Here is a 27,377-nt window from a genome sequence, read left to right as displayed (position 1 = left end):
AATTGGATACTTTTGACTTTGATGTTCCATTTTTAGACCTGACATCATCATAACATTAATTGAGGCGCAATTGAGAATCAATACTGAAAGATTTCTAACATTTTTGTCAGCTTTACGCAAATAAACAACAAGTATATAAACTCAAATAAATTTCAGATATTGTTCTGCTGATCGAGCTAACGGAGAGTGAAAGTGTTTGAGATATTCATAACAGAAATTTAAGTGTTTAAGTTTAAAATCTGCGATAATTTTTAATGAAAATATTTGATTGAAGAATACATTTTCAACGAATTTATTAATTGTTTTTTCGAAAAAATCATAGTCATAAGTCCAATGAAAGGAACCAATTCAATACCAAAATAGGAACAATAAATTCAAAGATGGAAATTTCGATCATCCATATCTTTGCAAATCTTTCAATAACAGTGAAACCTTTGTTGAGAATATTCATTGAAAATTGCAAATTAGATCATTAACTATAAACAAATTTCCTGAAAAATATAAACCTCACGCCCATTCATGAGAAAAACATAATTATTAAAAAAAAACCACTGCTAAAAGGGTCCAAAGTAGGGCAACTAACCCTACCAGGATTTTTTGTCGTCAATTTAGAAATGAAATACCCGCATTTTGCCAGGATTTCATAGGAAATGGTCTTGTATGTCTACGTGCAGAAAAAATTCTGGCAACCTTATTCTAATCATATCAGAAATTGGTTATGAAATGAAATCGATATTTTATATTTACTTCATCTATAGAGTTTCCTAACTTTTCATTCACTTTTGAATTTTCATGAGAAGAAAAATTTGAAAACATCAAGAAATGAAAAAGTAATAAGATTCATACGCTTTTTTGATGAAAGTTTAGAGTGCATTGCGTTCTTCTCGGATCACGACTTCACTGATGGCACAGAGTCGATTCTTATCTCGGTACTGGTTGTTTGATGTTAATCTTAAGTTGTCCACGTGTGTCTTTCAATATGCAGTATCTTCTTAATTCACTGATCAGAACATGAAGTTTGCCGTAAACTCTCTGTGTACAGAATCATATGATTTGCATTCGTTGTAATTTTTTTGATCATTTTTGGCGAAACATCAAATTCCGGGCCTCAAAAAAGGGAAAAAGACGTTGTTCCTGTAAGCGTTAATCAATGAATGCTCAAGTTATCGACCAAACCTCAATTCTTAAAAAAATTAATCTAAAGTTAATGCTATCATAACAAGTAACGAAAATTTTCCTTTCATGTTTCAAAAATTCTGAAATCAATATTTTTCCTGATGGCACCCTCTGGCCTCTTGAATCCGCCCAAGTAAAGTTTTTCAGTTTATTCCATGGAAAAAATATTTCCTAATACCTACGGTTTATTATAAAAAAAAACCTTAATTCATTTAGAAATGGGACATATTCTTTTGTTGAAAGTTCGTTTCCTAGTTATCGGACATACAAAATTTTGACAGCATTTTGTTGCCTGTGAAAAATACAATCAGACCAATTTTCAATTTTTGAAATCAACGGGCTTTCGAGATATTTACGATCCAAGCGAAAAAAAAATACACAACTTCCTTCAAAATTCTGTCAAAATGTCCACAACGTTAGAATCATTCGTTAGGGCGAAGCACATGATTGGTCACTACGGTTGAGAGTCTTCAGGGAAATCAGTTTTGAATGAGCAAAAACAAAGTGTAGATTGCTGAAATGTACTGCAATTTTTCCTCCGAAAAGCTAAAAGTGTTGCCTAGCAATGACTCTTGAAACCTAATCTCAAACAACAAATTTTTGCTAGTTTTAGAGCACGTAAGCTGTAAAGCCGATACCGAGGCAATGAGACCGAGAAATCACCTAGATTTCTAATGGGCGACAAAAACCCTATCAAACAAATTCCAGCGATTAAATCCTTTAAAACTTCACCAGAACCGGACAGGAAGAGCAGGAACTCAAAATGGCCTGTAAAAATCTAAATATACTTCAACGAATATACAATGAATTCGAACAAGTGACAAAATGAATGTATTATCCAGATTAGTGAAATGTAATGTAATTTAATGCAATGAGAGCGTTATTGCAAGAGATATCGTTGCATGAAGATAAAAATTTCCAAACGCGAGAATTTCAACTATTATCAAAATCAGGCAGATCGGATATGGAGGAGGTGGGCAGCTCATATTTGACGATCTGACTGCAGACGAAATATGACTGCTAAACGTTAAATTTTTAGAAGAAGTTGCAGTGGAAATTATAAAAAGTTTCGACCCTGTAATCCTGATTTCTATTTATCTTCCACCAGATAAGACGGACAGTCAGTTAACTATGAACTAGCAAAAAGAGTTACCTACGAACAAAATTTAAAATAATTTTGATTGGTTAGAAAAGCTCCCAAGAAAAGACCAAATACAACAGCAAAAAAGAAAAGCCCTAGAAAGAAGTAAATTGTTTGAAGATTTACTAGACTTTAAAAGGAAAAGAGCCATGTTAAAAAGGGAACTTCGGAAAACCAAAAGAAAATATGTTGAAGAAATATCGGAAAACATCAACGAAAAGACTTCGGCCAAACATGCCTGGAATCAAGTCAAAGGTTTTGACAGGGGAATCCAAATCGTTGAAACCTATTTCAACTGGTGAAGGAATAACGTTCATGAATCATTATTTTACTGAAGCTGAGAGTCATTTTAATCTTCCTCGAAACATTACTGTTTCCTACTTAATGGCTACGAAATTCCTTTCAAAGCAACCAGCAAGCGTTCTCAAATAAAAAAAAATCTATTCGGCTCCAGTGGAGGATAAACTATCATAATCAATAATTAATCACCTGAATTTTGATTTGAAGTTGAAAATATGTGAAATGCTTAACATGGTTTTCATGACATAATTCATCCTTGAATAGTGGCGAATAATGCAAATAAAACCAATGTCAAAAAATCGATCGTAAGTGGGCCCTTCTTAAAAAAAACTATAAGCCTATTTTTTTTTATTCGATATTTTTGAGAAATCCATGTTCAACTTTAGAGAAAATGTTGATTGACGAGCTGTAGATCCTTTTATTTTTTTAATTGAGTCTTGCGAAACAATTTTCCTGATAGTTCTTGATGCTCCACCAACAGAGTCCGGCAATTGAATAGATCCCGGCAACGTTACACGATTTGTCTATGTATAACGTGACAAACATCTTTCAAATAAGTGGTCGTTAATCTCGTTTTTAAGCTTTTTTTTTCCTCAGATTTAAGTTTTTTTGCCTTTAGAGCATAGTAGATAAAAGCTTAAATCTGAGGAAAAAAGCTTGAATCTGTAAAAAAAAAAGGGGAAATCTGAGAGATGTGCTCCACACATTGCCATTAACATTGCCGGGATGTGCAATTCAACTGCTACATTACTTAAACAGTAATTATTTTGTTCCACACGAAACAGTATTGAACGACCCCTCGCTTTGTTTACATTAAGTCTTAAGTATCATTGGAAGTAAGTGTTACTTTTGCAATCAGGTGTTATCTGGAAAAATGGATCTCGATCAGAAACGTAGCACTGTGGTTGCCTTGTTCCTAGCTGGCAAACGGCAGAAAGACAATGTTAGTGAGCTCAGAGCTGTCCGATATAAGTGTGTGCAGAAGTTTTGTATACCGTACAGTTAAAAGATACCTGGAGACCGGAAATGCCAAAAAAACGCTATGGTGGGGGACGCCAACCAACTGTGGTGACGCCTGACATGGCGATGATCGTCAAAACGCGCCCTAAGAGAAATTCTTGTTTTGATGCCACTTAATTGGAAGAGGATTTCAACATATCTATATGAAGTCTCCGTCAGATCATGAAAGATAATTTTCAGACCAAGCCCTACAAGATCCAAAAGGTTCAAGACCTTACGGTGAAGCAGAAACAAGAACGGGTAAAAAGAGCGAAGGCGCTGCTGAAGAAGGCCGCAGAAGGAAGGTTGAAGAATATCGTGTTCATCGACGAGAAACTCTTCACCGTACAGCAGTTCGTGAATAAGCAAAACGACAGAGTTTGGTTGCCAGACAGATCACGAAGCCATACCGACTTGCTGACGGCCACCCAGCGACAGAAACCAGCATCGGTGGTGCTTTGGTACGGAATCACCCGTAATGGCCGGACTCCGCTGGTTTTTGTCCCTGAAGGAGTGAAGATCAACCAAAATACATATCGGGAACTATGTAGTTCTACAGAATATCGTCGAGCCGTGGGCACGTCGACATTTTGGTTTCAGGGATTGAGTTTTCCAACAGGACTCACAGGGCTCACAAAGCGAAGAAAACCCAACTTTGGATTGCACAACATTTTCCAGGGGTCATTTTGAGCTCCGAGTGGCCGGCGAGTTTGCCAGACCTGAACCCTATGGACTTCGCTTTTTGGAGTATGTTGGAGGCCGAAGTCTGCTCTAATAAAAATGAAGGTGTGGAGGTCCTGAAGCGACATCTCGTGGCAGCCTGGGATAAAATACCACAAGAATACCTGCGGGCCTTATACGATGGGTTTCTCGACCGTCTGCGGCGAGTGGTTAAACTCAAGGGTGAACAAGTCGAACTTTACCAGTAAATTTTGAAAAAGTAATTTGTTTTCAAGAGAAATTGAATGAATTTAAATAAAAAGTTGATGCTTTGATCAATTTATATGTTTATTTCAGTGAAGCACTTCAATTGCCGGACCCTGTATAAAGAAGCGTGATGAGCTGAAATTTATCATGACGCATTCTTCAAAACCTGGAAGAATTTCATCCCCTAAGGTTTTGATTCCAAAACATATAGGAGTATAACCACCCAAGCAAATCTATAGTGTACAAATTTTGTACACCATATTTGTACTTTTTAAATCCGTAAAGTTTCATAATAAAGCGCATTGATTATATTGGAAAACGATTTGGGTTTGTCTTGATTATTTATACCTGTTTGTGCTATGCCTTTAAACCAGTATTTGATCAAAGCCCTGATTTATAAAAACTTCTGACAACAACCGGGGGGCCTATCTGCGTGCCGGTCGACTGCTTCTAATGACTTTCCCTCTGATCGACATGTTCCCGTCAAGGTAGGGCATGATCCATCTTCAAACGGGGTTAACCGTGATGGCCCAATAGCGTTTTGCCTGCTCCCGACTCAAAACTGTTCAACCACTCAATTAAACTTTAACTCCCGGTGGCGTCAACCACGCGCGGATGCGGAAAAACTCTTCCCTGCAGCAGGCGTTTTACCATGCCTAGTTACAGGAGTAATCCGAGATTCGCGGATGAATGGCAGATTGAATGGAAGAGCTTGAGGGTGGAAAAAAATGTATAAAGAGATGAGATTACCACGGAGCTTTTGGTGTAACGTTCAACATGGCTGCATAATTCTTCCATCGGTTTTGATACCGGTATCGAAATACTGGAACGCAGCTGGGATCGGGAAAAGTTGGATTTTTTAAGTCTCTTTTTTATAAGAGTAGATGAAGGAAAAAAGCTCACTCCATTGGAGAGTTCTCAAGAATTCTCCTGGACTCAATACGGAGGGAGAAAATTGCTCATAAATCATCTTACGTGGGCAAAATGTTAACGGATTAAAGTTTTACATACCAAAAGCTGAGACCGGCTACCAAAACTGTCATCCCATCCATTACAGAGTGAGGAGCCAGCTAGCTTATCGACAATCTGTGGTCAAATCTTGGGAAGCTCTCAACTTATGAACATTCCATCAATTTATGCACTAACATATTACCATCATCATTATGTGTGGTTTAAAAATTTAATAAAAGTACACAGTTTTTAAACAACAACCCACCTACATGCGAATCAATCTTAAATGTTCGTAAAACTGTTGACTTCAAAAAAAATTTCAGATTTTTTCTATCGAATTATGTCAATATTCCTCTATTAAATCCATCATCAGCAAAAAAAACAGCATCCGCTTAAGTGCTTCGATAGAGTGAGTTGAAAAAAGGGATGGGGGAATGGTTTTTCTTTTACATCTCCAAGACTCGGCTAATGAAATTTTGAATTGTCCCACGATGTTACCGATCCAGGGGGAATGATTGATGAGGGCAACAGAGAGTTTGCCGCTTGTTCCTCCTAATGATGGCGGTAGAGATTTCACCTGGAAATTGCGAAATTAGAGCACTTTTTCTCCCCTTGCCTCCCCATATTACTAGATAACTTTTTTTTTCGTTCTTTTTACCCGAACTGGTGGATCGTCATGGTGGTTTCATTGAATTTCGTGCATGAATGGAAGATTTAAGTTTGATTGATGATGAATGCAGAATTTGTTTCAAAAATTCATCACCCAGTTGAACACCATCTAACTGGTGCCTGAAGCAGCATAAAAAATAACCACAGCATTGCGAGCTGAAAACTGCTTCTGGGAATCATTGTCTGAAACGTTGTGGTTTTTCAAATATAAGCGGAAAAAAAACTTCCATTTCCGATGGATTGTTCATTTGTTCTCTGTCAAGCGTAAAATTGAATAGAAAACTGTCTGATTTTGGATTTAATGTAAAATGGGAATTTTGGAAGGAGCGATGAAATTTTTGAAAAATAAACCAAAGTAATGATCTAACTTTTGAAAGATTCATAAATTTATTTAAATCATTTCTTGTATCAAACCGTGAATAAATTGATAAATTTTTTTATCTTTTTTAACAGACAACAAGCTGGTCTGCGACTGTCGATTGCTGTGGCTGTTTGATCTCAAGAACGCAACCAAGAATGATGAGCTACGATCGACCCTGCAGCAGATCGAATGCACTTATGATCTCAAAGATAATCGCAGTCCGGTGCCGATTTCGGTGCAACATCAGCTGAACGACTATTCTCGACCCCACGACATCCTGGGGTACGATGACAGCAACGACTACGAAGATCCGCAGCATCACTTCACCGGACACCGGAGTAGTGGTAGACCTCAGTCACCACCTGGAGGAACAAACGGATACCAAATCGCAGACCATTATGACCGAAGTGCTTCCCTAGGGATGATCGGAGGAGGAGGAGGAGGACAGAAACTGTCCAAATCTCCGACCGTTACCACCGGTGGGAAGCAACTGGTAATGTTGATGAAACTTCGCAAACAGGACATCCTGCCCTGTGCCAAGGAAATGGATGAACCCACGGAACTTCCCTTATCAAGAGAATCTATCGGTATCGATATGGGATGGCGGTCGTCGGCGAGTGCAAATTCTGGGTTTTCAAATGCTTCTACGAGCTTACACCGATCAGTGTCCAGTTTGGTGCTGCTAGTCCTGATATCAGTGCTAGGACTTTGGTGTTAGCTTCAAAGGAATTTAGGTGATGCCGTTGGACAAAACATCTAGGCAACAGTACATCAACAAAAAGGTAAAAAAAAATGAAATTAAACAACTCAGACCTATAAAAAAATATGTAGAGCCTGTTTTTGTGAAAGTCTTTAATGCTTTTTTAAGAGCCCACTGAATATGATTCCCCTTACAAAAATAAACGGCCAATATTTTGAAAAAAGTGCTTGAAAAATTCAACGAAAACTTTCAAAAAACCTAGATGTGAATTTAATGTGAACATTTGAAGAATTTTATAAAAACTTGTCACGCGTTTTCTGGAATACCTACTTACCAAGAATAATGAAAGTCGAAGAAAAAATTTGGACACGCTCGTCGAAAATCCATATCAGTCTCTTAAGCAGGTCCACAATGGGGAAAAAAAATGTAGAAACCACGAAGAAATTCAATATCTTCCCTTCTACATGAACCAAATCCTTAAAGAAACACTTTTATTTAGTGAAAATGTCCGGAAAATTGATGGACGTAGTTTCAGACGCCGCACGACCTAACGATCGGAGATATAGTGCCTTTTTAATCGCTTATTCCCTAATATGTTGTAAACAATCCAGAAAAACTCTGATTTGGATTAGAAACATTGAGCAAAAATAGATCTTTTTTCTTGTGTGATTTTTTTCTGAGTAATCCAATGAAGGCTATTTATGCTACCACACGCTTCGAAAAATGAAGTAATGGCTGATTAATGGGCTGATCATAGGTATCACACTTCCCCTTGTGAAAAAGTAAGTTCGGAAAGTTTTGAATCAAATGAGACCTATCTTAGGAATTTTTATCAAGGAGTAGGAGTCGAATGAAGGCTGTTTGAGCCACCGCACGCATCAGAAAATGGAGTTATGGCTGATTTTCCTTCAATTCCCTAACATTTTTCAAATTTATTAGAAAAGGTATATTCAGACTTGAAAACCCTCGATTTCCCAACATTTTACAATTGATTTGGAATAAATTATAATTTTGGATATAATATGAACTAAATGTACCGTATGATTTTCTCCGAGAAATCGAATAAAGGCTATTTGAGATACCACATGCATCGGAAAACGGAGTTATTGCTGAAAATATTAAAGTCCGAACATGTTTTCCATGAACTACATTATAAATGTAGGGGAACTGAGGATGAAAACAGTCATCGCTCCATATTTTGATGCGTGCAGTGGCTTAAACAGCTTTCATTCGATTTCTCAAATAAATCACATTGGATAGGTTTCATTTGTTTTAAAATTTTCAAGTTCGAACATGTTTGTTCTGAAATGTTTGAAGTATGTTGGGAAATGCAGGGGAAAACAGCTATAACTCCATCATCCAGTGCGTGCGAAGGCTCAAAAAGCCCTCAAAATATTCAAGTCCGAACTAACTGTTTTCATAATTTATTGAAAAATACGGTGAAAATCGAAGGTAAAATCAGCCATCACTACATTTTACGGAGCGATTGGTGGTTGAATCGGCTTTCACTCGATTCCTAAGATAAAAATCACGCAAGATAAGTTTCACCTGGATGAAAATTTTCAAGTCAAAACTTGCTTTTTCAGAAGTATTTTAAAAATGTACCGAAATTTAGGGTAAAACGGTTATAACTCCGATGCGTGCGGTGGCTCAAACAGCTCAAGTTCGGATAAATCTGAGCAATCTGGCAATCTAATTTTAAATCTATGTATATAAACACTGCCGGCCAAAAGTTTGGGATCACCTGCTAAAAAGATGCAAATTTTGATCGTTCATATCTCAGCCGTCTTAACACATATTGCAAATCTTTTGATCTCATCTAAACGATAATGAGCAATAGCTTTTTCGGATTTCCCCAGAAATAATATTTAGTTTTGTACTTTAAACGTAACCTGAAGTTAGAACCCAAAAAAATCGCACTCAATATTCAAAGCCGATCATCTCGAGAAAGGGTGGAGCAAATTTCGAAATTTGAGTTGCATTATGATCCTTATTCTTTACTTCTCAAAACACAATAAAAATATTTGTGTTAAAATTTAAGAATGTACTTTTGATTAATAAAATAGACACTTAAGTAATCTTCCAAAAGTTCGGGATCACCCCTTAGTATGGTATATCGGCCGAAAAACATGCACATTTATCTCATTGATATATTTCTCATCTAACATTGTATTGCAGATCAGGAGGTTTGATTTGGAAGCTCAGAAATTGTTGTTTATTAATAACTTAATTCAAAAATTATATTTTAAAGCTATAAGTTATAACCACAAAAAATTCAGAATCATAAGTGTGAACTCTAAAAAAAAATCAATTTCTTTTACATGTTTTATGGTTATCACTTTAAAATATAATTTTTGAATGAATTTATGGAAAAACAAAACTTCTTAAGCTTTCAAATGAACTCTTTAAAACTGCAATACGATGTTAGATGAGAAAGATATGAATGAGATAAATTTGCATGTTTTTAAAAGAATGATCCCAAACTTTTGGCCGATACATCATACTAAGGGGTGATCCCAAACTTTTGGACGATTACTTAAGTGTCTATTTTATTAATTTAAAATACAGTCTTAAATTTTTGCACAACTGTTTTATTGTGTTTTGAGAAGTTAAGTAAAAGGATTCAAATGCAACTTAAATTTTTAAATTTAGTCCACCCTATCCCGAGATGATCGGCTTTGATTATAGAGTGCGATTTTTTGAAAATGTTCTAACTTTAGGTTAAGTTCAAAGTAGACAACTAAATCATTATTTCTGGGCACAATACCTCCGAAATAGCTATTGCTCATTATCTTTCAAATGAGATCAGAAGAATTGCAATACGTCTTAAGGCGGGTGAGATATGAACGATCAAAATTTGCATGTTTTTAGTAGGTGATCCCAAACTTTTGGCCGGCAGTGTTTGTAATTCACCATTCAATAAAGGATCAGATTTTTATAAATTTTCTTGTTTCAGTGATACATTGCTTAAGAGAAAAAAAAATCTTTTTCTTAGAAAACTAGTTGGGAAAATCATTCAATGATTGAAAAACTTTTCCTAAAATCTCTGGAAAACCTTTACCCTTGAATCTCTAAATCGGGAGCTGCTAGAAAAACAATTATCTTTGAATTCTGCACCCCCAAGACGAAAAAACCAGCTCTGAAACTCTTTGCTCTTCAAAAAATATGAATTTTGTTGCCTAACTTAATAATGTCATTGAACTATTTTAAACTGAATGAAAAAAAAATCTAAATCCCGATTCTTTTTGTTGATTTGTTTTTTAATTTTTTTTCTAAATTTTTATCCAAATTCTAAAATTTAATTTCGAAATCTGATTCTGAAGTTTGGAGCCTTTGAAACTTTTTTTTATTGACTTGACCAAATTTTTCCAGCTGTCATTCAGGGCTTAAACTATAATACAATTTGAATAAGAACCCTCATATTTGAATCTGATAATGGATTCTGTTCTCTCAAAGAGGGTTAAAACCAATTGCAAATTTTATGACCAACTTCTTGTTTCGAAGGCTTGATTATATTAAATACATGTATCAGATCTGAAATTTAAAAAAAAAGTTTCGATTACACTTCTTTACAAAGTTTTAAAGAAAATCTTGAGCTTTATCGCGCGCTGAATCAAAAAATGAAATTTGAAAAATTTCAGTAGAACAGCTTTTGAGGAATTGAATCCATATATGAAATTATTAAAAATGAAAAAAAGTAATCGTACTTAAATTAAAATATTTCTGGAACTACAAAACTTAAATGAGAAATCTCTTTTTTGTATATTGAGAATGAATAAATTTGCTATTGATCATTGATGTATCACTAAAAGTGTTGTCGATTTTAGTGATCTTAAGTACGAAAAAACGGAAAACATAATTTTTTTTGAAGACATAATTTTGTGACATCGACGTCTTAGTCTAACTAAGGTTGCCAGATTTCCTTAGGGTTTACACGGATATTTAATACAAAATATGGAAACAGTTCGGCCTTTTATTCACTTTATTTGGCAAATCAAACAAGAAAAACAAATTGTGTTTTATTTTTTTTAATTTATTACTCCAAAACAAAAGTTATTGAGCAAGTTTTTTTTTTAAATAATCTCGAAAGGATTTTTAGAAATGTAAAAAAATGATTAAAAATCTGTCGATAAATTTTGTATAACAATATTCTTTTCAACTTTTTTTTCGTGATTTTTGTGTAGTAATTCCTAGGGTTTGTTGAAATTTGCCCGGATATTGCCCGGATACTGGTCGCCAATTTTAGCATCAAATGCCCTGATATTGTCTGGTTTTTATATAAAAATAACAGGAATTGTTTTTCCCGGATACGTACTGAAAAAAAAACTGGCAACCTTATTTTAGACTCAATGGTAAAATTGAAGAAAAAAACTATTTTCTTTGAATCTTGAATATTCAAAACAAAAATTTTAAGATATTATTCATCAAAATCGGTTGAAAATTTTCGAAGTTATGGTTGCTTTACTAAAACAGTAATATTTGCATTTTCGAATAATTTAGCGAACCACAGTGCACAATAGAGTCTCAATCTTTGTATAGGAAGAACTCAACATGATAAATTTCATTCGCTCTTAGTAAAAATTTATCATTGATCACACCTTATTTTCGGCGAGATCTGACCATGTGAAAGAGGTTGACTTGAGCCTTAATCGTGAATGGGATTAAAGCAATGCAGTTGGCTAAATATCCCCAACTTTCCCCATCTTTTCCAAATTTTTGCATAAAATTCACTGTAACAATCGAGCAATTCACATACTAAATACAAAAACCATGTGATTAAGTGTAAAATTTGTCGCTGAAACGAATGGTGTACACAGCTTAGTGCTCAGCTTACGAGAAAAGCCACAATCACCCCGTTTTCCCCTAAAATCGAGCGATACGTTGAAAAAAATCATTATAACAAAGACAATGCATCAAAAAATGATCAAAAATGATTGAAACAGGTGTAAAATTCATTGCTGAATCGAATGATGTACACCGCTTAGCTTTAAGTTTACGAGAAGAGTCTCAATCACCCTGTTTCCCCTAAATTCATCCAATTTTTTTAAAAAATACATGGTTACAAACGAGAATTGAATTCAAGAGATGCAAAAAACATTGTTCCGGCTTGTTCACCGCTAAGCGTGAAGTTGACGAGAAGACCCTCAATCAACCCGATTTCCCCTAAACTCATGCAATTTCTTCGAAAATAACATTGTAACAAACGAAAATGCTATTAAACAGATGAGAAAATCGTGGAATCAGGTGGAAAACTCATTGCTGCATTGAATGAAGAACACCGCTTAGCACTGAGTTGACGAAGAAAGTCTCATTTTCCCCAATTATCCCTAAATTCATTCACTAACTCACTGGCTCACTGGCTTTTCTCGTAAGCTCAGAACTAAGCAGTGTACACCATTCGATTCAGCGACAAACTTTACACTTAATAACATGGTTTTTGTATTTGGTATGTGGATTGCTCGATTGTTACAGTGAAATTTTTGCAAAAATTAGAAAAAGCTAGGGAAAGTTAGGGATATTTAGCCGTTTCAATTCATTCTAGTGCAAAAAAGCGACACGTTTAGCTAGAGGATGAATAAATCTACAAAAAATTATCATTCATGATGAAAAAATGTTGAATTATACTTTGTTTGAGTGCATTTCTTTGAACAAATTCTCATTTTTAGGGGAAAAGAGGCAAAATGAGCCACTTGTCGTAGTCAAAACAAAAATTTGAGTATACCAATCAATTCAGCCGACATTTTTACATAAAAAGGTTGGTCTACAATCGTAATTAAAACTTTACACCCTGAAAAATAGGGGAAATCAGGCAAAATGAGACGTTTAGCGTCATTTTATCAAAAAGCGGTGTTGATCATTCGATTCCTCGTGTTTTTTTACATAAAAAATGGTTGTTTTTTCGAGCAAGACGTCCTTGCCTGAATTGGGTACCTTTTTTGGCTCGAAAATCCCCACTGTGCAATGGCTCGATAGAAGCAAAAATACTGATTTTTCATTATCCAATAACTTTTTTCCTCACTAGCGATTAACTTTTTTCATTTCTTTTTTAATCTGAATCAAGACAAACATCATCCGAAGACTGCAACACGATTAACAAGAAAATTATCAAATAAAAATTAACCGTTTAAAATTGAATGATTTAGCGAGGAATCTTTGAACTCAACACAAAGTTTGTAATATTTTATTATGATCTACCATAATGTGTATCTTTGAACTCGATAAATTTAAACGGAAAAATGTATATTGTATTCCAAGTTTTTAATTCTGAAATTTCATTGTTGTTTTTGTTCACTATTATCTCGTTGCAATATATATGCACCAGAAAGACCTCTCCGACATCGTGACTGGCATTCACCGGAAACAAGAAGTACGCGCTATGGCAACAACGACCCCTTACGTTGCTCAAAAATAAGCTTCTTACGCTACTACGGTCTGTTTGATTATAATGTCTCAACTGCAACCTTTAAACGCCTGTGTGAATGTAACCTTCGTGATCAAATGAGAAACAATCAATTGTGACTAAATGTACGATTTCTGTAAACTTAGTATTAAGATAATCATTAAGACAACTATGTCAGATGATTTTATTTTTATAAACAATAAACAATAAACTATATTGGCTTTGAAATTTCACAATTGAGGTAGGCAGAGACAAAATTTTGTTAACAGCTAAAATAAAACGTAAATTTATTTACCCTGGTTTAATATTGAATTTAAAAAAAATGCTTCATTCACCCAAAATCAAAATTCTAAAACCAAAAACTCAAAATTAGAAATTTTTACATCTTGTGTTAGCATTTGACTTGACTTTATGTGATTAAAATAATATTTATTGATAAATTGAGTTGATTTCTTAATCCTTCAGTTAGAGTGTTTATTTGATTTTTTGTTTTTTAATTAATGTTTGATTATTCCAAAATTCGAAAATATTTGTATGATTTTAATCGTCTAGTAAGTTTCGTACTCTTCAGAAGAAAAGGAATTTTTTGGAAGTATGTTGAAATCGGGAGATGCAGTAAAAAGTTTACCAAGAAGTTTAGAATTCAATAATATTCAAAAGCTATCACAAGAAATAAAAAAATAATTCCTTCATTTAATAGTTTTAAATAATCAAATTAAAATCTTTTTAACAGGCATTTATTTGTATTTTCATGTGTTATTTCATCTGGTACTTAATGGATGAAAATAAAAGTTGATTTTTTTTTAAGTATTATCAAAGTGACAATATTGGAAAGAATTCGAAAGTAAGAATGGAAATAGATGTTCTACACTTCTTACGTACGTCTCGGTGGTCGAGTGGTTAGCGTGGTAAGACGGTAATCGCTAGCCCACTGATGGCATGGGTTCGATTCCCATCTCGGTACTGGGTGTTCAATGTTAATCTTAAGTTGTCCACGTCATTTATTCAGTCTGTAAAGCCTAAATCGGCTAAGACGGTGTATGTCTTTTAAGTAGAGCCTACTAAAACTACTGTTTCCTGAACGATCCCACGGAGTGGATAATATTTCAAATTGAGAGGTACAACAACAAGGAAAAGATCAAAGTTTGTATGAAGATTCGAGCGTTTTCATGCATTTTTTAACGGTTTTTTCTCGCTTAGTGGGGAGAGGGTGAAGAACCCTGATAACCACTCCCCTCCCCCTTTAACAAGGATAGGAATTCGTATGACGTGAATAGTAGAATTATCTCTTTCCTTTCAGATCAAATTGAATAATAAATCTAGTATGAAAGAATTTTTGTGAACATTATTTCTCAAACTTCTCAAACTCACTATTTCAGTGGCCTTCTGCGGCTTATGTTCGATATTTACCAACAGTCTTACAGCTTAGAGTTTGATTGGTTCCTGTGTTAAACAACATTTCAGTATACTTATTAAAAGGCATATTTAAGCTCTGATCTATCTTGCTTTTCTGGTGATGAAAGCAAGGCCTATCTACAGGCCATTTAACAAAGTGTTACGACTTAGCGACTTTATAGTTGATAGAAAACGTTTTCAACACTTTCCCCTTTCCTATATATGGAGGTTAGAAAAGTTAGTTTCACGACTGCTTGTACCGCTATTTAACAACTGCTGATCTTCACAAGATCTCAACTAATTAAACTTCTACTAAATGTATGTACTTATACAAAATAATCAAATCACTCGAGGAAACCTGCTATCGTTCACTTCTGTCTACATTTTATGCTTACTAGTTTCGGTTTTACTATCTGTCAGCTTAGCATTTGACAGTTCTTCTCCTGTCACAGTGAATACCAAGGTTTTTTGATATACTAGGTTCTTCGACTTTCACAGTAAGTAGGCGAGGAGTGAGCGAGGCTCTCAATGAGTTTGTTTATTTTTGCTCAGCTTTTCTGTGGTTTTTTGGTAAACAAACTTCATGAATTCCGCATTACTGCATAGCCTGCATAGCCAAAATGGCTGAATCGGGAATTCGATATTCGGTAACACCTCCTGAATACATACACTCCTTGGTGAATACAACATTTTGAGACTCTGTTGTCCTTGCAGCAACAGTGGATAAAGTTACAAAAACCTCAAAAACTATTAACTTTTTAAACTCCCAGATATTCAAATTACGAAATTCATGTTTTCATCAATGTAATTTCGAAAGGAATATTAAAGTTGTATAAAAGGATATTGAAATGAGCTTATTAAGAGAATTTGTAAAAAGTACCTATTTTAAATACGTCTACGTATTTACAAAGTTATTCAAAAAAGCTCAATTTTCAACATTACTCACTTCAGTAATATGAATTGAGTTCATTAGGAAATCGCCCGTGGCCCTTCCAAGCACCCATTCAACTTCAATGCTTAATGAGGTAGTCTTATTGAATCCGCCACTTTCCTGAGAAACAATAATAAAATCCCTTCGCCCTGCGTCCGCGTGAGAAAAAAAAGAAACCAGCTGGGGTCTTTTGCCAAGCAAAAAGTGTGTAAATTCATCATTCTTTTGCTAGGAAAAAATTCTGTCGCGAATCTTGTTTTATTGTACCGGTACTGGTGCTAAACACAAGAACTTTGGTAGATTAAGTAACAATAAAAAGAAAATAACACGTTTGCTGTGGATAGGCAAAGCAAAAAACATTCTCTTCTAAACACTGAGCACAAAATTAAATGGAATCGGTGAAACATAATATGCTCGCGCCCTAACAATTTCCTTCCCTACACAGCTCAAATAGACAACTAGTATACATATTGGCACAGAATAATGAGACAAGCGAAAAAAAAATCAACTTTCAGCGAATCCCACGCGCAGTCACCGAAAATGTGCAACCATAAACCTTTAATGTGACCCTTAAATGACACTTCCCGAAAGTCGAGACCCCTCTACTCGTTGAATGGGAGGGCGCGGGAAGTTTAATGCAAAACATTCACCCGCCACAAACCCGCCCACTCCATCGTCCATCAACCAGAAAAGAGGGGCGGAAAGTGCGAAGTAGACATATTCAGTCAGACACAACAGCAGCATCATTGGAGGAAGCCAGAGAAAAAAGTAGGAGATGGAAGAAAAATGATTTCAGCTGGCAGCGAGCGCTACAAAAATGTCACATGGCTCCAGGCCATTTTTATGGAGCAAAGTGAAAACAACAGGGAAAAACTGCCTCCGTATCTGTAGTCATTTTTTCCCTATTGCTTGCTTCATTTTGTCGCTCTTTAACTAAAAGCTTTGTTACAAAGTTCAAGTGGCGAAAAGTGACAACAAAAAAAGAAGGAAAAAAAGTTTACAAAAACAACTATCGTTGTCCTCCCATCGAAGACAAGCCGGCAGAAGTTGCCGGACGTGGATTTTGTGTGGATGGTGGGAAAATATCGGCCATTAGGATATCTTGAATTGGTTTAAATGGGTATCAATGGCCTGATAAATATGCAAATATGCTTCTTTGTATCGAACTTTTGCTTTGTTCTCCAACATGCTTTTAAGCATGGAGTTGCAAAAACACTTTAGCCATGATAACTTAATAAACAAGGAATTAAAATAATGATTTAATTCTAGACTTAGCATTTATAAATAATATTTATTTAAAATTTAGCAAACCAGTTTATTACCTAAAAGAACCTTCCAACTTTTAAGTTATAGTGTAACGTTATAGTGTAACGTTATAGTGTAACGTTATAGTGTAACGTTATAGTGTAACGTTATAGTGTAACGCAAGGTTATCATAATTCTGGTTCTAAATGTTAAAATTTGAAATTGGCATACAGTACGATTATTAAACTGATGTGCACTGACCTTAATGGGTTTAATTCCTATAAGAAAAGGAAAAAAAATAATGTGCACAATTTTCCAAAACCTAAAAAAATGCAAAAATAAAAATGAAAATATAAAATTTTTGCAGTTTAATTTTTTATTAGAGAATATTCTTGTGGCGCACTAATGCCTGTCTATCCACCTTTCTTTCAAATTTCTATAAAATAAATTCTCTCTTGATTTCATTCCGCCGCACATGCCATTAAAATTATAATCATAAGATTCATATATTTACCGCGCTGTGCGCCCAGATATTATGCAAAACAGAAGGAATAGTATATATTTCGGGTTTTCCGAGTTGGCCATTTTCCCGATTACCTCGGATAAGCGGGGCTCTACTGTACTTCAAAACTGAAATTTTCTGATTTTATAAAAAACTACAATTTTTTTTTCATGGCAATTTTTAATTCTCTTTTAAAATATTCTACAGCTATTGAAAAGTGAGAGAGTTGGCTTATTCAAAGGGATTGCATTATTAGATGTTATGCTGACGAGCTACACCAGACATGATCAAATTAACCATTTCAAAAAGAGTTTTAACGCGTATATTATCTTTTCAATTATTTCTTATGATTTGTGCGCATTGTTTTGTGTACGTGGCATTAAAGTATGTAGGTACATATAATGCCTTTGTTTTGCACATATTTTAAACTCTTTTTATAGATGTTTAAGTAACTTGTTGTAGATAAGTTGTATTCCTTTTGTAGTTGATGCATGAGATGTGGAAAAAAATTCATAGAATAAAAGAAATATGTTGGTTTTTCTGATCGAATGACTTTCAAAAAAAGAGAAAATTTCGTTAAATTAAAAAAAGATGAGTGCGGCCATTTATCGATTGAAAAAGAGTACATGTACTCTTGAAAGAGAACGTATGGTATCCCCACCCTAGGCAATCCAGTTATTTTCTTCTTCTTTTTTCCAACCAGGCAACCATTTGATAGGGTTGCTGACCATTTGTCCTGTACAGGCTTACTCTTGGAATATGTCATTATTTTTTAAATATCATTAATTTATCACTATATGTCTCTTAAAGTACCATTAATCCTACACAAATACAAAATTTTCAAAAATTTAAACTATAACTGAGCTATTGATGATTATGTGCTAGAATTACATGTTGATCAAGTAACCCAATAAATGACAATCAAATCAACTGACAACACTGCTATTGCCTATCGAAGTATTACATGACTACCTTTCAAGCAATACTTCGCTAGGCACCAGAGGTGATGTCAGTTGAATTGATTATTTTTTAATGCCAAAAAAAAAACTACCTCTATTCAAAATCTATTAACTTGTTCGTCCAATAAGATACGAAGTAACGGTCTTTGACAAAGTTGTTTAGCAGGAATCTTCCTTTAAAGAATTCCTTCAATAATAGCAAGCTCGATTTCACAGAAGCAACGAAAACGATGTTAATTTTTTCAGATTTAAATTTGAAATTTTCCTGTATAAACAAAAAATTTAACTCATTTAACTAAAAAATTACAGAATAGTTATGAACGATTTTTGAACCAAAACAGTGGTTTTAGGCCCCAGGGCTTGTAAAATTAAAAAAAAAACCCCAAATTGACTCAGTCAAATACTGCAGTGTATCAAAACAATTATGTTTTGAAATTATTCGTTCACTGGAGTTTGTAATGCCTTAACATTTCCAAATTTCCTTTGATCATAGTCAAGTTTTCGGGAATTGTGATTCACGTTGATTCGAACATTGTTGCCAAATTTCAGTTGATTGAAATAGTTTTTTGATAAGTTGTTGACAGTTTTTGTAATAAAAAGCTCTGTTTTCAATTTTTTTTTCAGAAAATTACTAAAGATAAATACCTAGATTTCAGACATTTTTTGCTTGTTTGGTCAGATAAACCATATAAATTGATAAATTGACTGAAGTTTTTCACCTCGAATAAGATTGGTAGGGGAGATGAGGGCATAACGAGCACCCGAGGCATAATGAGAAGTCCATTTTTCTACAAAAGTACGTATTTTCTTAAACAAATTTTCATAAGGACTTGTTTCGTACTACCTATAGTATAAATTTTTCACCAAAAAAGAAATATCCTTTTCATATTTACAGAAATATTAAATAATAACCAGCTAGGTTCTCAAGTGACGAAAATATTATAATTTTTGAGCACCACCAAATAAGCTTTTATGACCTTTAAATCATCTTGATCTGAAATGTATGCACTGCAACATGATCTACACATTGTTTCTAAATTTTCAGCATCATAAAATTTTTGATTTTTCACTTTAATCAATTGTAAAACGCGTTTTTACTTTAATTTGTTCACTAGAGGCGAACAGAGCACTTTCAATGAAGGCATATTGTGCATTTTCTGCCGGAGAATCTAGCAGCGAATTCAACTCGATGAAGTCAACTGAGTAATAGAGCTACAGCTTAACTTGAATCGTCTGGCGATTTGGCCTATTGGTTAGCTGTCGGAGAGGTAATCAGTAGACTCGAGTTCGATTCCTGTCCGAGGGGATTTTTTTTTTGCACATACCATTCATGATTGATTTTTTTTATTGTTACATTATACGGCTAATAGCATCAAAGCATCATCCGTCAAACAAAACACCAGAAACATAATGTATGAACATGTGTTAATTCTTTGAATTCTACAAACAGACCTAGATTATTTTATTTTTGCTTTGTTTGATGAATCTACGCCTCACCGTTTAGTGCAATCATGATCATAAATGATAAATGAAGAAAAAAAAAAATCACCTCCACCAGGAATCGAACTCGAGCCTACTGATTACCTCTCCGACATCTAACCAATAGGCCAAATCGTCAGACAATACAAGTAAAGCTGTAGCTCTATTACTCAGTTGACTTCATCGAGTCGAATTCGCTGCTAGATTCCCCGGCAGAAAATGCTCATTATGCCTTCATTAATGGTGCTCATACTGCCTCGGGGGGTTTCTCATTATGCCTCTACAGTGACTGGTTTTCAGCTTTCGGCAAAAAATTTTAAAATGCATTTTTAAACGTTTTTATCTACTTTTTCAAGTTTCATCCAATTAGACAATAGACTATTTGAGTGTCGGAACACGAAACAATGATGTAATTCACATATTACAGCTGTTCTCTATGGTTAAATAAGCATTTTCCTTAAGGTGCCCATTATGCCCTCATCTCCCCTACTGCTAATTAGACTTTTTTCTTCATTCTCAAGCTTTTTTATTGATCAAAAGTTTCAAAACAAAGTTTTGATTATCCTTTAATAGAAACCTCTCGATAATCTATATTTCGTCATTCAATTTTAGTTTTCGACACAAAAAGTTTAAGTTTTCGACAAGAACATTTCCACCTCCCTTGTGAGCACAGGAATATAGATATTTTCATATTGGAATTCCGTTTTTAATACTTTACGGCGTTTTTACACCATGCAAACAATATAAACATACCCAGAAATATGAGTGTCGAAAAATAGTTTACGACAGCTCAAAAAACAGTTGAAATTCTTTTAAATGGTAGCAAAAATATGAAAAAAAAAAACAACCAAAAAGAATGATGTCAGAACCTTATCCATCCATTGATTCCTTTTATGTTGCTTTCAATTGAATGGAAGGGCATAATCATTCTTATTTGGTCGATTGCATTGAATTTCACAGGTGGTTTAAACGTTCCTTGAAATTATTGATTTACTGTTGTTAAACAACTTATTTGGAAGAAGAAAGTCGACTTTTTTCGTTAATTTGCAGTACAAGGAAGTAGATTCTAGTATTAAATTTTCTTAACACTTGGTCTGAATTTCCGTCATAATCAATTATCGCTCACAGCAAATATACTGAATCACTGAATAGCCAGAATTCATTTTCAGAAATCAGTTATTTTTATCTCAAAACAGACATTGTTTATCAGAAGTTAAAATTTCAAATCCGAAAGCCAAATCAGATCAATTGAAATTTGGCAGCAAAATTCGGAACAATGTGAATTTAAATCCAAGCCAATTTGGCTGTTCGATGCATAAAATTGGTTAAATCTGGTTAAAATGTACACCCATAGAAGAGGTTGCAAAAATCCAATGCCTATTTAGCAAATCTCTGTGCCGATAATGCGCTGAAATGTGCACTGTACCGAAGATGATATGTAACCGTAAACCGTAACTGGCATAAGGACTCGGCTCCCAACCAAAATGATGACCACTACATTGAAGCGAAACAAGAAAAACATTTTATGAGATTTCCTTCCTATTGGATAATTCATCCCAGAAAAAAGAAAATAAAAATATAAACTACAGGTGCCCGAAGGGAGAGTCGAACTCAAATCACCAATTATATCGTCTTGCCAGTCCGACATCCTAACCAGTATTCTATTTGAGCTTCATGCAGGATGAGGGATATTTGTCATAGGCATTCTGCTAAAGCCGGGCAGCTTGGCCGGTGTTGTTTGCCGGAGAATTGAAGGAATGTTTTTGTTGTTGCTTTTGCTACATACACACGCACAGCTTAGCCTTGGTTGTTTGCCTGTGGATTGAAGGGATTGAATTAGAAGGATGTTTTTGTTGTTGCTTTTGCTACATTCACACGCACAGTGCTCGGTTCGCTGGCTGCCTGGTGTTGGCCGGTATTTATTTCCATCCTTCTTCGTCTTGTGATGCGATAGGGAGGGACGTGAAAGCGTTTTTATTTTGTTTCTTTCAGACATACGCAATTCGGTTAACTTGGGAGATTAATGCCGGTGGGAGCAAATCGAATCAGCACCGGTCACGTTATCTTCTTGTACCAATGATGCTATGTAATTGATTATACGCCATTGGCACAGAGGCTGAATTTTGGGTGTACGTCTCGGTGGTCGAGTGGTTAGCGTGGTAAGACGGTAATCGCTGGTCCACTGAAGGCATGGGTTCGATTCCCATCTCGGTACTGGGTGTTAAATGTTAATCTTAAGTTGTCCACGTCATTTTTTCAGTCTGTAAAGCCTAAATCGGCTAAGACGGTGTATGTCTTCTTAAAAAAAAATCATTTTAAACTTCATTTTGCGGAAAAATGTTGGCATAATTTTTTGTGTGCTCTCCTAGAAAACAGTAATCGATGTATTGGCTGAAATTTTCGAATCACGTGTTCTTTTCGACACTGAAAAATAGTTTTGAAAAGTAGCACTTTTTTGAACTGAATTGCATAAAAATGATTTTTTGGTTCCACTTTTGATTAAAATAGTACCGGATTAGAAAAACTTGAAGCTATTCAAATTTCACACGGACAATTAACAATCTTAACTTAAAATGTAAAGCAAATATATATAATTATTCAGGTTTCAGCTTATTAATCTTTAAAAGTTTGTTATTTATTTCCGATTCTTACTTCCTAAAATAGGTCCTAGAAGTTGCCAATTTCGAAATGAAGTTTCAGAATTTGAATAAAAGATTAATTATTTTAGCATTATTTTTAAATTTGAATTTGAATTCTCACATTGATTATAAAGCTTACCTTCAGGCTGAATTTGAATCTGATTTTTTATATTTTTACTCCAAGTCTGAGTCTTGCTTATTGGTGTAAAACTCAATTCTTAATTCCAAGTTTGGAAACGATTTTTGAACTTTAGTTCCAGATAATAATTCCTATCAATTATAAACCTTAAATCGTAATTTGTATCAGAATTCTAAACTGGCAGTCTCATATTTGAAAACTGAATTTCTATATTTCAATCTGAATTATTTCTCCAATTATCAAATCGAAATTCAATTGTGAATTTAATGAAAATTGCGAATAAAGACACTTCTGTTTAAATGATGGATCACCATTATGAAACTTTCTTAAGATACAGTTTTATATTTTAAGAGTTGAGAATAAATATTTCAAAATCATATTTTTAAAACTGTTTTACATATCAAGCATTTAGCTTAATTTTTTTCTAAATGATGAGATTCGTTTATGAGAAATGCAACTAGTGGGAATTTTTTTTATTATCTGACGGGTTTGCGCCGGGGTTCTTCAGATTTTCCCCAAAATTGAAAATTTGGTTCATTTTTGCGACTTAAAAACACATGTATTTTTTCAGATTTCTAAAATTTTTATTTTTTGAGTTAGCTTCATTTTTGTGATCCCAAACACAAGAACTGAACCTTCTACTATTGGCATTGATTATGCTTCACAATGATCTTTAATCGAAAAATTAATAAGTTATATAGTATATGACCAGGTTGTAAAATCAACATTCCCATTATTAGTTATATCACATAAACAATACGATACTCAGAATTTTGATCAAAATTTAAAGTCAGTTTTGCTGCAAACACTCTACAAAGCACGAAAAAGTAGTGTTTTTACCTGCTTTGGTAAGTTCTTTTGTTTCCATGTTGTTAGAAGTGCGCGCTATCTCCATATGTGAGTGCAGTTGTTCGACCATTGTTTGTTTTCGATGCAAAAAAAGAGATTTATTGTCATTATTTCTTTCATAACTCTTCTAGGTGTTAATGGCCCACTTTGGTGTCTCCAGATGAAAGTTGCATCATGAATCGAGCTATACAATGGTATTTTTTGCAAAATATTCGGTGGTGCAGACGGTACTTTTAGATGCCATTTAAAGTTTATTTACAACTTTTCATGTTGAAGGTCATTATTTAATTTTTTTCAACTATTCTATTTGGAAAGCTGATAAAATTTCAATGCATTTTGATGTGCTATTTTATAATTTTCATTGAGAAACAACAGAGTTATGTAGCTTTGAAAAATGGTTATATTTTATTTACAAAAAAATTTAACCGAAGCTAACTCAAAAAATAAAAATGTTAGAAATCTGAAAAAATACATGTGTTTTTAAGTCGCAAAAATGAACCAAATTTTCAATTTTGGGGAAAATCTGAAGACCCCCGGCGCAAATTGTCAGATAATAAAAAAAAATCCCCTAGTGTAAGTTTAAAATGCAATACCAAGATTCGAATCTGGATATGTGTCAATGATGAAAAACTGAAAATCAAGAGTAATAAACTGGATACAGAAACCGAAATCTGATCACAGACATCGATTTTATGATAATAAGCATCTTCTTCTTCTAATATATAAAGATGAGTTGGGCTATACATGTTTGTATATATATATGCACCTTATAGAAATCCACACCGCTTGATCGATCAGCTTGAAATTTGGTACAGTGATGTAAACGGACATGAGAAAGGTCGAGGTAATAGTTTTGAGCCCCTCCCACCTAAGAAAAGGGACCCTCCCATACAACTTACGTTTTTTTCCCACGAACCAAAAGTCATGGCACCCATTTGTCAACCGATTTTCGTTTGCTTTGGCGATAATGTTTTCACCATCACCATGGGCTAGGCATTAGAAACGCCCATCCAAAGTTCACGTGTACTGCAAAGCAAATCAAAGCTTGCTGAGCATAAAAAAATTGAATGGAGATATTTTGGCGGGTGTTTTTTTCCTTCTACTGTTCAAAACAGGAATTTCTGGAAGAAGCAAGCAATGTGGAGTCCGCCGTTGAATTTTTCTATTTTAAAATTTACTCCATTTTCAAACAAAACGTACCCCTGAAGCGCCAGCAGCGAATCAAATCAACGAAGCATGCCTGGTGGAATGCCGACCTTAGATGATTACGTAATCAGCTACGAAAGGCCCGAAAACTTTTTAATCGGTATCGCTCTGAAAACTGTAGATGTCACCTTAGACTCCTGGAACGTGAATTCAAAAATCTGAACAACATGCTTTACCGCCAACACATCTTGCGTCTCCAGCAAAACCTCAAAAATGATCCCTCATCATTTTGGAAGCTTTTCAAGAACAAGAAGCGTAACGCCACCATCCCTGCAGATGTGAACTTTAATGGTGTCACTGCTAATAGTCCAACCAAGTCGGCTAATATGTTTGCAGACTTTTTCCGAAGTGTGTATTGCTCTGCTGATGTATGCCAAGACAACGGCTACCTAGACTCTTTGCCTTCCTATGACATTAATTTGCCCTTACCGTGCTTCTCTGAACAAGATGTTTACGAAAAGTTGTTCGCTGTTGATCCAACTAAAGGTTCAGGTCCTGACTGCATACCGCCATCGATTTTAAAATATTGTGCTGCATCTCTAGCTGGTCCGATTTGCAGTGTTCTAAATCGGTCACTAAATGAACGATCGTTCCCTAGCGCGTGGAAAATCGCTGCTATTTCTCCAATATACAAATCGGGAAATACGCATAAAGTCGAAAATTACCGTCCCATATCAATTCTGAATTCTATTTCCAAAGTATACGAAGCTTTGATGCAAGAAAGACTGTACGCCGCCGTTAAACCGTTCATATCCGAATCACAGCATGGCTTTGTGAAGAAGAGGTCGACTGTTAGCAACTTAATGTGCTACGTAAGCTCAATCAGTAATAGCCTGGAAAAAGGTTGTCAAGTGGACTCGATTTATATCGATTTTGCAAAAGCTTTCGATCGAGTCCCACACAATTTACTTATCAGAAAGTTGGACCGACTTGGTTTTCCAACTTGGTCACTCGAGTGGATCAAGTCGTATCTCACTTATCGCTGCGCTTTCACGAAAATTAATGGATCACGATCTAGTATATTCGAAACCCCGTCAGGAGTACCCCAAGGAAGCCACCTCGGACCGCTACTTTTCATTACATTTGTAAATGATCTATGCGAAAAACTCCACTCCGACAAGCTCCTGTATGCTGACGATTTGAAGCTTTTTAGGGGGATTCATAGTAATATAGATTGTACGGCACTGCAAGCTGATATCGCTAGACTTGAAAGCTGGTGCCGCTTGAACGGGATGCAGGCTAATGCAAAAAAAAATGCAAGGTAGTAAATTTTACTCGCTCACGAAATATCGTCAATTTTGACTACCGCCTATCTGAAAGTTATCTTGAAAACGTGAAGTCCATTTTAGATCTCGGAGTGAAGATTGATAACAGGCTCACATTTGCTGAACATATTGCAATTACTTCCGCAAAAGGTTTTTCTGCATTAGGATTTCTGAGGATTTTGACGACATCTATACTTTGAAAGCTGTTTACTGCTCATCAGTACGAAGCATTATGGAATACGCTGCACAGATATGGGCTCCTTTTCAGAGCACACAGAGTTACCGCCTTGAACGTGTTCAACGTAGTTTTATAAGGTATGCTTTACGGCGCCTTCCATGGACTGAACCGCTTCGTCTTCCGTCTTACGAACAAAGATGCACCCTTGTAAATCTGGCCACGCTTGAAAAACGTCGTACCGAACTACAGCAAACTTTTATTTTTGACACCCTGACTCATCGTGTGGACTGCTCTTACATACTCCAGCGTGTCAATTTATACGTATCCACGAGGACGCTCCGACAACGCCAGTTTCTCTGGATAACTTACCACCGTACTGCGTATGATCGAAACCACCCAATCGACAAATGCTGTGAACGTTTCAATGTAGTGTACCATCTGTTTGATTTTAATGTGTGTAAACGTAAATTTAAACTAGACATAAGTAGAATAACCTAGTTCTTAAGAAATTTGTCTGTATGGTAATTCATCCAAAGACCAAGTAATAAATAAATAAATTAAAAAACACGTGGTACCGGTGCGAGGCATTTGATTGCAATAATGAGCCTTCATTTAGGATAAAAAACTACTCGCCTGTTAGAAAAATATTGAGAAAAAAAAGTGGTTGCGAATCTACTAGAATATGCGGTGTGTAAAGTATGGAAACATTAATTTATGTTCATTATGAATTGACTTCTTCAGTTGAATAACCATTTTCATATTTTTGGAACTCCTCATAGGGAAACAATTTATAAAACTGAGGGTTGTAAGTTCAAAGCTGCGATCTCAACACTTTGATTGCCGTGTAGGAATTTAATTTACAATAGGAGTTAGACAAGACAATTGAACGTTCAATTTATGCAAAAAGTTAAAACCAAATCCAACGCACGAGGCTTTAAGTAATTCAATCTGCAGTTTTTAGTTTTG

The 27,377-nt window shown here is 34.9% G+C and overlaps 1 protein-coding gene across 1 annotated transcript in view; it reads left to right on the top strand.

Annotated features, from left to right (window-relative positions):
* Positions 1 to 27,377, top strand: part of LOC129755405 (connectin-like) — a 192,220-nt gene that overhangs the window by 119,614 nt on the left and 45,229 nt on the right. The window contains exon 4 of the mRNA XM_055751865.1: positions 6,617 to 7,306. Coding sequence (XP_055607840.1) covers positions 6,617 to 7,242 — 626 coding nt within the window. The 3' untranslated portion in view covers positions 7,243 to 7,306. The remainder of the gene's footprint in view (positions 1 to 6,616; positions 7,307 to 27,377) is intronic.

The sequence above is a fragment of the Uranotaenia lowii genome, chromosome 3 (assembly GCF_029784155.1).
Source record: "Uranotaenia lowii strain MFRU-FL chromosome 3, ASM2978415v1, whole genome shotgun sequence".
NCBI classification, from domain to species: Eukaryota; Metazoa; Arthropoda; class Insecta; order Diptera; family Culicidae; genus Uranotaenia; species Uranotaenia lowii.
The sequence above is the reverse complement of the archived record's forward strand: the minus strand, read 5'-3'. Positions and strand labels throughout refer to the sequence as shown.